Here is a 14,298-nt window from a genome sequence, read left to right on the forward strand (position 1 = left end):
GGTGACATAGTGTGGAGGTGGCAGCAGTATCAGGATACCAGAGATTGACCCGGTGACAGAGTGTGGAGGTGGGTGGCAATACCAGTACCAGCTGAAGATGGTGGGTGAAAAAAGGAGCACTTGGCATCAGATGTGTGGCATCAGGCAGGTGGCAGCATCAGAATAGTAGATGAGGCAGGTAGCCAGAAGAAACCGGTCTCTGTTGTCAAAGTGTTGGTGTGGCACCATAGATGATCTAGTCTGATGCATCAGGAATTTGTGGGTGGAATTCCTGGTTGATCCACACCTCATTCATCTTGACAAAGGTCAGTCTTTCCACAATTTGGGTGGACAGGCGAGTTCTTCTAGGGGTAACTATGGCCCCGACCGCACTAAACACCAGCTCTAATGCCGCACTACTGGCTGGGCAGGACAGCTTTTCCCGGGCAAACTCTGCCAGTTGCGGACACAAATCCAGTTTGGCTGCCCAGTAGTCCAGCGCATCTTCAATGTGGGGTGGCAGGGTGCTGTCCAAGTATGCCATCACCTGCTAATTCAGGTCCTGCTCCAGGTCTAGCTACTGCTGCTGGTGAGTAGTTTCTTCACTAGGCAGGTGAAGAAAGCTGCTCATCAGCGACTCTAGACTCAAGTTGCTGCTGATGGAGCTGGAACTGCTCCTACCCACCCACCCTGCCACAGCAGTCATGGCAGAGGAACTTGAGCGCAGAGGGCCCTGCCGGTCAGACCTGTGAGAGGATGGACGATGGCGCAGATAGGCAGCGGCCAACTGACTACATAGGATGTCTCTATAGTAGTTCAGTTTGTCTTCCCTCTCAGCGGGTATAAAAAAGGCCCCCATTTGGACTGGTAGCAAGGGTCCAACAAGGTGGAGAGCCAGAAGTCATCCCTGTGCCGAATGGTGACAATTCAGCTGTCACTAAGCAAGTGAGCATGCATCAGGCTATTTGTGCAAATTACTTGGAGGGACTCCCTGCCTCCATCTCTATTCAACTGGCCCACGACGACTAATCCACTTTCCAGGAAACTGTTCATCTAGGAATGCTCGGACCTGACACCCATAATGTGGTGGTGCACCATCTTGCTGAAAAAACTCAGGGAACGTGCCAGCTAGATGAACAGTTTCCTGGAAAGTGGATTGGTCGTCGTGGGCCAGTTGAATGGCCCCCAAGGTCTCCCGATCTGACCCCCTTAGACTTTTATCTTTGTGGTCATCTGAAGGCAATTGTCTATGCTGTGAAGATACGAGATGTGCAGCACCTGAAACTACGGATACTGGAAGCCTGTGCTAGCATTTCTCCTGTGGTGTTGCTATCAGTGTGTGAAAAGTGGGAGAAGAGGGTTGCATTGACAATCCAACACAATGGGCAGCACATTGAACACATTGTGTTCAGAAACTTGTAAATAACTGATGAAAGAATAAAGTTACGTTAAAACCAAGCACACCATTGTTTTTCGTGTGAAATTCCCAATAAGTTTGATGTGTCACATGACCCTCTTCCTATTGAAAAAACAAAAGTTGGATTCAAAATGGCCGACTTGGTCACCACCCATCTTGAAAAGTTTCCCCCCTCACATATACTAATATGCCACAAACAGGAAGTTAATATCACCAACCATTCCCATTTTATTAAGGTGTATCCATATAAATGGCCCACCCTGTACAATTTTCATAGTCATGAAAATAAAGAAAACTCTTTGAATGAGAAGGTGTGTCCAAACTTTTGGTCTGTACTGTACGTGTGCAGTGCTGGTACTGCCTTTTTGGCAAAGAAATGGCGGCTTGGGACTCTCCACCTCTGCTTGGCACAAGCCATCAGTTCTCTGAAAGGTGCAGAGTCCACCACTTGGAAAGGGAGGGACTTCAGCACCAGCAAATTTTACAGGAGCACGTTCAGCTTCTGCACTGTTGGATGCGTGCACGCATACTGCTGTCTCCTGGCAATTGCTTCGGTGATCAATTGCTGACGGAATGACTGACTAGGAGTAGGAGCAGGAGCATCTGGACCAGCAGAAGATGGGAATGACAGACAGCTCCATTCGGCTGAGGTGGTGGAGCTTTGACTGCCTGAAATTGGGTGTGTGACACTGGGTGATGCAGCAGTTGCTGCGGCAGTCTGGACCACCACATCGGAGCCACAATTCTCCCAGGCCACTTTATGGTGACGCTGCATATGTTGACGCAGGGCTGTGGTGCCAACATTGGCACCCTGGCCATTCTTCACTTTCTGCCCGAAGATTCTACAAATGGCCATGACTTAACAAAAAACTGCCACACCGCCGAGTAGCTGATTTTACCCCCAACACTCCGCACAGACTGACTGCTACAGCCGCTGCTTCCGTGAACCCCTGCACCACTACTTTCCGGGAAGGTAGGCTCCTGTGAAGCAGGTGGTCTACCCCGAGCACGTTTGGCTCCCGACCTCCCACTGCTGCCACCCTGCTGACTCCCTGCCACGCTAGCGACTTGTTGGCTCTGCCGTTGCCTCAGGGGCAAGCTGCCACCCTCTTCTCCTGATGATGATGAAGCCCCTATTTCACCCGGCTCCCAAGTGCGATCAGCTACATCATCATCATCATCGAGTACTGTCTGCATGTCACTGATGTCCTTACATCACAAAAAGTGAAATAGCAAGCGATCAAAATAGTGCCAATAAAACCGTCATCTCATCCCGCAAAAATCATACCCTACCCAAGGTAATCGCCCAAAAACTGAAAAAATTATGGCTCTCAGACTATGGCAACACTAAAACATGATTTTTTTGCTTCAAAAATGAAATCATTGTGTAAAACTTACATAAATAAAAAGTATACATATTAGGTATCGCCGCATCCGTGACAACCTGGTCTATAAAAATACCACATGATCTAACCTGTCAGATGAATGTTGTAAATAACAAAATAAAAACGCTGCCAAAACAGCTATTTCTTGTTATCTTGCCTCACATAAAGTTTAATATAGAGCAACCAAAAATCATATGTACCCTAAACTAGTACCAACAATACTGCCACCCTATCCCGTAGTTTCTAAAATGGGGCCACTTTTTTGGAGTTTCTACTCTAGGGGTGCATCAGGGGGGCTTCAAATGGGACATGGTGTCAAAAAAACCAGTCCAGCAAAATCTGCCTTCCAAAAACCGTATGGCATTCCTTTCCTTCTGCGCCCTGCCGTGTGCCCGTACAGTAGTTTGCTACCACATATGGGATGTTTCTGTAAACTACAGAATCAGGGCCATAAATATTGAGTTTTGTTTGGCTGTTAACCCTTGCTTTATAAAAGTAAAAAAAAATATATTAAAATGTAAAATCTGCCAAAAAAGTGACATTTTGAAATTGTATCTCTATTTTCCATTAATTCTTGTGGAACACCTAAAGGGTTAACGACATTTGTAAAATCAGTTTTGAATACCTTGAGGGGTGTAGTTTATAGAATGGGGTCATTTTTGGGTGGTTTCTATTATGTAAGCCTCGCAAAGTGACTTCAGACCTGAACTGGTCCCTAAAAATTGGGTTTTTGAAAATTTCAGAAAAATTTAAAGATTTGCTTCTAAACTTCTAAGCCTTGTAACATCCCCAAAAAATAAAATATCATTCCCAAAATGATCCAAACATGAAGAAGACATATGTAAAGTAATAACTATTTTTGGAGGTATTACTATGTATTATAGAAGTAGAGAAATTGAAACTTGAAATTTGCAATTTTTTTAAATTTCTGGGTAAATTTGGTATTTTTTTATGAATAAAAATGCTTTTTTTTTTACTTCATTTTACCAGTGTCATGAAGTACAATATGTGACGAAAGAATAATCTCAGAATGGCCTGGATAAGTCAAAGCGTTTTAAAGTTATCAGCACTTAAAGTGATACTGGTCAGATTTGCAAAAAATGGCCAAGTCCAGAAGGTGAAATAGGGCCGAGTCCTTAAGGGGTTAAACACGAGAAAAACTATACATATGTGGTATCGCCATTATTTTACTGAACAGAAGAATGAGGAGCACAAGTCAGTTTTACCGCAGAGTGAACAGCGTAAAAACAAAACTTATAAAACTGTGGCGGAATAGCGTTATTTTTTTCAAATTCCACCCCATTTGGTCTTTTTTTCCCTGCATCCCACTACATCCTATGCAATATTAAACAGTGGCATTAGAAAGTTCAACTTGTCAGGCAAAAAATAAGCCCTCAAATGGCTATGTGAACAGAAAAATAAAAAGTTATTACTCCGGGAAGGCAAAGAGCAAGAAATGAAAACACAAAAATGGAAAATTGCTGCGTCAGGAAGGGGTTAATGTTGTAGCTTTTTTATTTTACATTTTTAATATTTTCCTGGGGCGGCCATATTAGAGAATCTCGCTTCATGTTTTGTCTGTGTGCAGTACCACAGCAGAAAGGAGTATCTGCAATTGTTTGACAATTTTCTGTACTGTAAAGTTATAAAAAACTATGTAATGTGACACAACAAATATTTAAGCAAGGGATAAATCCTGGCTCAGCCTTCTCTGGAACTTAGGGTGTGTACTATTCGCACCCCCGAGGTTCAGAAGATTCTAGTTGTGTTAGGAGTAGGGAGTGTGGGGACAAACCTGGAGGAGACAGACAGCAGAGAGAATATGCTCCAAATCAAGTGTGTCCTGTGCTACTACATAGATACTGCAAAGACAGAACTGCAGATATTCTCCAAAGCTACAGCGTTCCAGTCAGCAAGGTAACCAGTGTAAAGCATTACAGACTTTGCTGCTGCATAGGTAAGTTAAGACACCCTATGCAACCAAAATTTGTGGATTCAAGGGCTATGACATTTTTGTTGGCAAGATGATCAGGTGTACAGCATTCTCAGGTCATGTTGCAGTTTAGGGATAATGAATTAAGACACCCTGCACTCTTCAGTTAAAATATTTCAATCATTTTATTGGAACCACATACCGCTGTGCGAACTGCGGACATTGTGACAGATTACTGTTATTAGCCGGAGATCCCAGTGCTAGAGACTCTAGCAAGAGAAAGAGTAATCAGAGGACCATTGCTGCAAACTAATTGCTTAGCTCATGCTTGAACATCTGGGTGGAATTGCACTGTGTACAGATAATTGCTGGATGTACTACAACTCCTATTCAGTGCACAGTAAAGAGACACTTTTGTAAAGTTCAATCTGGCCTGGTTACAAACACCACACACTAGCCATTGCACCATTTCAAGCCCTGCTTTGCACCCACATGGGCATTTAAGGGCACATCAAAATTACCATTGGGCAGGGGCTCTTGCTACAGGGAGTGCTCTGTGGGGAAAAAAAGGTTGCTGCTCCTTCACTGCTCCGACCCCAGGGAACAACAGCCTAAGGGAGTACACTGTGACACATCATCATCAGGGCTGCTACTACTCCCATTATCAAGAGGTTGACACATAGAGCATATCCCAAACAAATAATGACAAAACATAATAAAGATGTCTCGGGTATGAATAGGGATGAATTCATTTCAGTTAACCCCAAAAAATTAAAAGCAACAAGACATGAGACAGATCGGGATACAAAATATAAAAAGAAAAATGTTTTTGTTACACAATATAGCAGTGAATATACACAAATTTGCAATATTGTCAAAAAACATATTTTTCAGTTTTAGCATGTGACAAAAATTGGGCAACAGTAGCACAAAATGGTGTCAAATGTGCAGCACGAAAAGCTCCCACTGTAGCCAATATCGTGAGTCCGAGCCTTTTTCAAAGCAAGAAGTCTCTGACATCACAAGGTACATGGCTGTCGACAAAGGGAAATTACAAATGTGGGCACTCTATATGCACCTGTTGCAGATATATGAAAATCCCCCGAACCTTTGAGTCTAGTGCTAATGTTTTGTGATACAATCCTACTTGAATTGCAACACCACCTATGCTATTTATGTTGCAATACGTAGGATGTATCACAAATGCAATAAAAACGCGAAACAGAAAACGCATATCAGATGTGCCACACCATGAAAGCCGCAAAATTTCGGCGGCAAGTCTCCATTTTGCGATAATTCATGGTGGCGATACCTCTGATATGTCTGTGCAAGGCATTGAAAAGGTTAATAGACCAGTGAGAGGTGGCGATAGAAGAAGGAAACTTTTAAACAGAGAATCCAATTGGATTTTCCAGTTGGAAAGCCGCCAGCCCCAAGGTCTAAACAAAAGATTGGATCCAATCTTGCAATACTAACATCTATTTTCCCTACTTCTTTAAGTTACTTAGAGTGATTTATATCTGTTATTTTTAGTATGTTTTTACCTCTGTGTACCGCTATAGGAGGGAGGGGCCTTTTCATGCTTGATTGCCTCAGGTGTGGTTCCCCCTTCCCCCTATAAAGGTACATTTCTCAGTGTATCTGAAGCAGTCATGAGTAAGGGCTAAAATGTTTCCTGCCCGAAACGCGTAGACCTTGCATTCTGTACCTGGATGTTTTTAATATTGAATACTCAATAAAGTGCCTTTGGATTTCTACCAAGACGGGCTGAACAAACCTCTTTTCTTCGCAAGTATACTCCCATCTTCTGTTCTGACTCAGGGGCTCGCTGCAGGGCATGGTATGGTAATTGCAATAAATGGGAGCCAATGTCCATAGACGAAATCAGTCTTTAGAGGAGGACCTCTTACAGAAACTGGGAAGTGATAAAGTCCTAAATACAGAGTCTATGCACATAGGGACACATTTATTTAGAGTTTTAGACACCGGTCTTAATAAACCCCTAGCTAGCAGTGGTTCTGCCGGAGTTATAAGGAGGCGCGGGCCACTCCTAGCTGTCTAAACGGGTGTAGAAAATGGCGAGTAAGATTGGCCTGCCGGCCCGTCCCCTTCCTCGCCCACAATTTTAGACCTGCCGTTAGCAGGGCGAAGTCGCATCTGTGCCGGAAATATGCCTAATTTAGGGCTCTTTCACACTTGCGTTCTTTTCTTCCGGCATAGAGTTCCGTCGTCGGGGCTCTATGCCGGAAGAATCCTGATCAGTTTTATCCCCATGCATTCTGAATGGAGAGAAATCCGTTCAGGATGCATCAGGATGTCTTCAGTTCCGGACCGGAAAGTTTTTTGCTCCGGCCAAAAATCCTGAAGACTTGCCGCAAGGCCGGATCCGGAATGAATGCCCATTGAAAGGCATTAATCCGGATCCGGCCTTAAGCTAAACGTCGTTTCGGCGCATTGCCGGATCCGACGTTTAGCTTTTTCTGAATGGTTACCATGGCTGCTAAGACGCTAAAGTCCTGTTTGCCATGGTAAAGTGTAGTGGGGTGCAGGGGAGCAGTGTACTTACCGTCCGTGCGGCTCCCGGGGCGCTTCAGACTGACGTCAGGGCGCCCCACGCGCATGGATGACGTGATCACATGGATCACATCATCCATGCGCATGGGGTGTTCTGACGTCATTCTGGAGCGCCCCGGGAGCCGCACGGACTGTAAGTATACCGCTCCCCCGCTCCCCGCTCCTACTATGGCAGCCAGGACTTTAATAGCGTCCTGGCTGCCATAGTAACACTGAACGCATTTTGAAGACGGATCCGTCTTCAAATGCTTTCAGTTCACTTGAGTTTTTCCGGATCCGGCGTGTAATTCCGGCAAATGGAGTACACGCAGGATCCGGACAACGCAAGTGTGAAACCAGCCTTAGGAGTATTTCTTCATAGTAAATGACCTTTATAGTATATAGTGTTGTCATCTAAATGTATTATATCTTTAAATTTTCATATTTCATTGAATTCAGCTCCACTTACGCATTTCTCCCTGTTGGACATCTTCACGTTCTGCCCCTCCTACGATAAACACTGGGTTCTTCTTTAATGCCTGTAAAATTAAACACTTTTTTTTTCTTATCAGTCATAAACCCATATCATTACCTAAAAATACTTTATAATCATCGACAAAGACATTTATACAGCACAGCTAATGAGATCACTATTGGTGGAAAGTCACATGGACATGTTCATGCAGTGATCCACTAGGCCACTGCTAGTGGATCAAGTTGGGAGAATGTGCTGTATATTTCTGAAGATTGGATTTGCATTGTTTTTTACTATAGACATGGGCTTTAAGCTGAAATGCTGGGCTTGGCCTCCTCTCGGTACAGTCAGTCATAGAGTACAGTCTGAGCTTGAGTCTGACAAGCTGCTGAAGGAGTTGCATCCAGTCTTGACAATCAGAACCAGCTCATTTCAGACCCAAAGCAGACTCCAGTTAGTGAACCCCTGAGGTGGTGTGCAAATAAGGAACCCCTGAGACGGTTGAGCAGCTGTAAGACGGTTTATTAAACACTCATGCACACAAACGTATTTTCTTTCCGCTTCCGTTCCGTTGTTTTTGCGGACCGTATGCGGAACCGTTCTCTTCAATGGGGCTGTAGAAAATACAGAAGTTACTCCGTGCGCATTCCGTTTCCGTTTGTCCGCATGGCCGTTTCACAAAAAAGTAGTGCATGTCCTATTATTGTCCGCAAATCACAGTCCGAGGCCTCATTCAAGTCAAGGGGTCCGTGAAGAAAAACGGAACACACATGGAACACATCCGTATGTCATTCGTATTTTGCCGATCCATACTGTAGAAATGCTTTGCCCAGCCCATATTGCTCACGTGTTTGGTGATTAATAAGTTACTGCTTCTGTATGCGATCCGCAAACAAAACTGATCAAATACGGAAACCATACGGATATGTTTTGTGCAATAACAGAATGGAAGAGGACTTAAATCAGAGGAAAAAAACCTCAGATACTGAACAACGGATCCGTGAAAAATGGACCGCAAAACAACAACTGTCGTGTGCATGAGCCCTAAGCCTGTGAGGGTAATGCACGTTTATGGCTGCTGGACCTTACAGTCCTGGTTAGGGCACCTTTGGCTTCTCGCAGCCCTTTCCAGCTCAATTTGTGGTGCTGGTTTTGGAGTTGCATCTTGTTCAAAAAAAAATAAATGAACATATCAGGGGGGCTCCAAAGATAACCCCTGCTTAAGCCAGTATTTGTTGAAACTGTGTTATCAAGACTTGTGCCTCCATTTTGGGTGGAGGTGTTTGTGACCTTTGCACTTTAGTAAAGATTCTCCATTTAGTTCTACTGCACTTGGCTGCCTGTCTCCAATCTTATAACTCCGCACTACGACACCATCAAGGGCACCCCTCCATCCATCAGACAGGAGACACCGATAGGGTGTGCCCCAGGGGGGACTGTTTCCAGTCACAACAACCAGGTGCACACCATCCCTGTGACAGCCCTGGGAGCGAGGAAGAAGGATCCAGCCACCGTGAGTGTGCAACGGGCGACCGCGCCCCAGGGCCCTCTATGTCGCGTCCCAGGTGTAGGAAATGTCGAGTGGTATGTTGCGGCCTAAAATGTCTCTTTATGTGTGTCACGGTGCTCCTACCTGGATACCGCTGGACCCCAGGCTTTGGCTTCGAAGCAATAAATAGGGGGAATAATTGAGGAATTTGAAGAAATAACTTGAGTCCAGTTCTTGAGATAAAGTTCAACACCAGCTTTACATAAACATTTCCTCCAATGGTTTACAGCTTTGTCTAGGTTCCAGCAGGCTTTAGCATGAAACTGACAGGCAAACTCAACTCTGCTATATCTCTGTTTCGCTCTGACTCTGCTGTACTGACAGTCTGGCTGTATAACTCAGCTTATTCTGTAGGCTGCACTTCTTCTCTGTAGTCTGACTCTAGGTTATACCAGGGAACTTTGCTCCTGGCTCCTGAGACTTCAAGCTTTGACCTCCATAGCAAGCGGAGCTTAAGGTGCTCTGGCTGGCATAGGCACGCCCCTGCACACCCTTCCCCTAGCTGGGGGTAAACTAGACTGACTAACTGGTCCCCACCCTTCATGCAGGAAGTAGGACAAGCCCACTTCTCTCCAGAGGGGGGTTAGAATGGAATGGCCAGAAGTTCCAGTACAGCTCTGCCATGTTTGCTGCCACCTGCTGATGAACAAGGCACATTACATGAACATAACAGTTGCAAACAGATTAGGAATGCACAGTGTGGAGGACCTGGAAATAAATGCATAAGATGACATGAGGCTAGCTCATTAGAGATAGTAGCAGGGTGCAGGAGTGGTAACATCACTCTGGGGTGTTACAAGTGACAACTACAACCACCAACACTACTACCCCTTCCATCCTTTACCCTCAGGCTGGGTTGCTGTATGTGAACTCTTTGTTGCTGTATGTGTACCCAGTGACATGTATGTAGTCTAAAAAACTAGAAAACTAGCACTTCTGGAGCCTTAGGTATGCCAAGGGGAAAAGGTTTACTTAAAAGAACTGTCTGAATAAAATTGATGCACTAGTGCAAATCCCTGGAGGGTGGAGCATGACACAGGGATTAATAGAGAATTGTTGGGTCCTATTCCCTCCCACCCCCACACCCTGTACACTAGCAGGGCCGGCGCTTCCATTAAGGCAAGGGGGTGAATTGCCCCCGGGCCCCCAAGTTCTTAGGGGCCCCCAACTAAATATATTTTCGTGGGCCCCGTGGCGGCAAGTGGGGGCAGCGGCGGCAGGACAGTCACACAGGGAGATGAGCGCTTAGATTGTGGAAGCGCTCATCTCCATAGTCATCTGTATCGCTGTCCTGAGGACGGCGATACAGATGGTTGTGCTGTGTGGCAGGGGAGGGAGAGGTGTGTCCCTCCCCTGTTCCTCTGATAGGCTGCAGGCACTAGGCCGGCAGCGTGATGACGTCATCGCGCCGCCTGAGCCGTACAGCGCGGGACACAGGCCGGAAGAGGCCTGCATTGCATCGCTGACATGGAGGTAAGTATAAGTTGTTTTTTTTTGTGTTTTTGGTGTACAATACTGGCGGCTACTGATATGAGGGGGGGGGGCTCTGGCTACTGGCACGTGATAGGGGGCCTCTGGCTACTGACACATGATAGGGGGGGGCTCTGGCTACTGGCACATGATAGGGGGGGCTCTGGCTACTGGCACATGATATGAGGGGGTCTCTGGCTACTGGCACATGATATGGGGGGGGCTCTGGCTACTGGCACATGATATGGGGGGCTCTGGCTACTGGCACATGATGGGGGGGCTCTGGCTACTGGCACATGATATGAGGGGGGCTCTGGCTACTGGCACATGATATGGGGGGGCTCTGGCTACTGGCACATGATATGGGGGGGCTCTGGCTACTGGCACATGATATGGGGGGAGGGCTCTGGCTACTGGCACAAGATGGGGGGCCCTCTGGCTACTGGCACATGGGGCTCTGGCTACTGGCACATGATATGGGGGGCTCTGGCTACTGGCACATGATATGGGGGGGAGGGCTCTGGCTATTGGCACATGATGGGGGGCCTCTGGCTACTGGCACATGGGGCTCTGGCTACTGGCACATGATATGGGGGGGCTCTGGCTACTGGCACATGATATGGGAGGCTCTGACTACTGGCACATGATATGGGGGGGGCTCTGGCTACTGGCACATGATATGAAGGGGGCTCTGGCTACTGGCACATGATATGGGGGCTCTGGCTACTGGCACATGATATGGGGGGGCTCTGGTTACTGGCACATGATGGGGGGGCCTCTGGCTACTGGCACATGGGGCTCTGGCTACTGGCACATGATATGGGGGGCTCTGGCTACTGGCACATGATATGGGGGGGAGGGCTCTGGCTACTGGCACATGATGGGGGGCCTCTGGCTACTGGCACATGGGGCTCTGGCTACTGGCACATGATATGGGGGGGGCTCTGGCTACTGGCACATGATATGGGGGGGAGGGCTCTGGCTACTGGCACATGATGGGGGGCCTCTGGCTACTGGCACATGGGGCTCTGGCTACTGGCACATGATATGGGGGGGCTCTGGCTACTGGCACATGATATGGGAGGCTCTGACTACTGGCACATGATATGGGGGGGCTCTGGCTACTGGCACATGATATGAAGGGGGCTCTGGCTACTGGCACATGATATGGGGGCTCTGGCTACTGGCACATGATATGGGGGGGCTCTGGTTACTGGCACATGATGGGGGGGCCTCTGGCTACTGGCACATGGGGCTCTGGCTACTGGCACATGATATGGGGGGGCTCTGGCTACTGGCACATGATATGGGGGGGCCTCTGGCTACTGGCACATGATATGGGGGGGATCTTGTTACTGGCACAAGATGGTGGGGGGGCTCTTATTACTGGCATATGATTGGGGGGCATCTATGGGGGCACATTTTACTGGCACATTATTGGGAGGGACATCTATGGGGGCACTTATTACTGGCACATTATTGGGTGGCACTATGGGGGGACTTCTTACTGGCACATTATTGGTGGGTACTATAGTGGCATCTACTGAGGCCACAAAGAAGGGGTATTTTATATGGGGGCTCTGTACAGTAGTATTTTATACTGTGACACATTATGGTGGGTACTATGGTGAAGGTGGAAGAGGAGTACTATGGGGTCATCTACGGGGGCACTAAGAAGGGGTATTTTATACTTACAAATTATGGGGGACACTGAGGGCATCTACTGGGGCACTATATATGGGGCATTTTATACTGGTACATTATGGGGGGCACTAGGAGGGAGGGGGAGAGGAGCACTATGGGGGCATTTACTGGGGGCACTATATAGGTGTATTTTATACTGCCACATTATGGGTGCACTATTTGGAACATTAGCTCAACTGGGAGCATTACAAGGGGGTATTTTTTGCACTGTCACATTATAAGGAGAACTAGTTCTACTGGGGGCATTATGGTGGGCTTTATTACTCCCCCATGGTATGACCCCCTAGTAGCAGCACCAGCCTCTCCCTGCTCTGCTATCCCTCTGCCCCTTCTGCAAATCCTTATTATGAAATCTTTTTATCATTAGGATAAAACACAACATCAGCTCCACTGAGCCCCCGGCCAAAGTGTTGAAGTGGCGTCCGAGATCCCCAAGGGCCAAACCAAGTAATTGTAAGTTTTCATGTGAAATATGTTTGTTATACACATATAGCATCCACTGTGCCCCACAATATACAGTTTATTTTGTATGAACGTCCACAAATTAAATCTCCAGAGTCAATACGGGACGTTAAAGTCAACAAGTGTCATTGGGGGGGGGGGGGGCTTTGGGGGGCCTTATTGTTTTTCGCCCCAGGGCCCCATTTCACCTAGAACCGGCCCTGTACACTAGGTATACTTTATTGTAATGTTGTTCAGGGCATCAGTCACATTGAATGTAATGGCTGTCTGTGAGCAGCATATTACAAAACAGAATGAGGTGTTTGATATAGTTTAGTGGGGGAAGATTTAGTATAACTTGTGATTTACCAGTATCAATCCCTGCTCCTTACAATAGGTCCAGAGGGCAGTCCCACTTGGTAAGACCACCCATCAGACTCCAATACTATCTCAAGTTATACTGAGACTAACAAGATATATATATCAATCCGCTCAGCGTCTCCTGTTGTAAAACATGGTGTCAAAAGAGCAGCACATTCAACGGGAGCAATCCGAACAGGAAGCAGTTCAGAGAATGTACAGTAATGATATCATTTCACATATTTAACTTCTTTCCTACCGCCTCCTCTAAAAAGAAGAAGAATATACATAGACATTAGTCTTAAACAGGTCCTTACCGAAGCCCTCTTCCACTCGAGCCCCTTTACATATTCTGACTCTGGACCATATTCGTCAAATCCCATAGAGGCCGGAGCAGCGGGAAATTCTGGATCTTCAAATAAAGTGCGAGAGGCCAAGCATTCTGCCTTCAGTTTCTCAAAGTCTTGATCCTTAAATTTTACTGGGTTGTTGATGGAGCCAAGACGCGCAGCTTTAGAGGCAACTCCGGACATGATGTGAAGCTCTCTGCGCTGTAGTGTATGATTATAGAGAATCCACAGGGAGGTATTTATACTGAGTTATATGCTAAATAAAACCCCGGAGATATGGATCACACTGGCGGGGTGAGGTATAGCTGTGTTTACCTGGCTATGTACACATTTAATGATTCCTAAAAATATTTATCTTTATTATTCAGAGTTGTCAGCTCTAATAAACCTGTTTGGTTAGAAGGGTAACTTAAAGGGGTTTTCTGGGATTTTGACTAGAGATGAGCGAATCGAAGCTGACAAAGTGGAATTCGTTCCGAATTTCAGGAAAAATTTGATTCGCACTGAATGCTAATTTCCTCGCGCTTAGTGGTAACGAATCAAATTTTTTCCTAAAATGGCGGCTGCACGTGTGAGGACACGGAAAAAGGAACTCTGGGAAGGCGGGATCACCCACAATCCCATGCATGCAGCCAATCAGCAGCCAGCCAGCCCTGTGATGTCACAGCCCTTAGATTCTGCC

At 46.6% G+C, this 14,298-nt stretch overlaps 1 protein-coding gene across 1 annotated transcript in view; it reads right to left on the reverse strand.

The window, feature by feature from the left end:
- LOC120999598 (calpain-2 catalytic subunit-like) overlaps nt 1-13,814 on the reverse strand; it is a 68,917-nt gene extending 55,103 nt beyond the window's left edge. The window contains exons 1-2 of the mRNA XM_040430554.1: nt 13,584-13,814; nt 7,737-7,806 (exon numbers count right to left, since the gene is read on the reverse strand). Of these exons, the coding sequence (XP_040286488.1) occupies nt 7,737-7,806; nt 13,584-13,799 (286 nt within the window). The 5' untranslated portion in view covers nt 13,800-13,814. The remainder of the gene's footprint in view (nt 1-7,736; nt 7,807-13,583) is intronic.
- Nucleotides 13,815-14,298: the final 484 nt, after the last annotated feature.

The sequence above is a fragment of the Bufo bufo genome, chromosome 4 (assembly GCF_905171765.1).
Source record: "Bufo bufo chromosome 4, aBufBuf1.1, whole genome shotgun sequence".
Classification (NCBI taxonomy): Eukaryota; Metazoa; Chordata; class Amphibia; order Anura; family Bufonidae; genus Bufo; species Bufo bufo.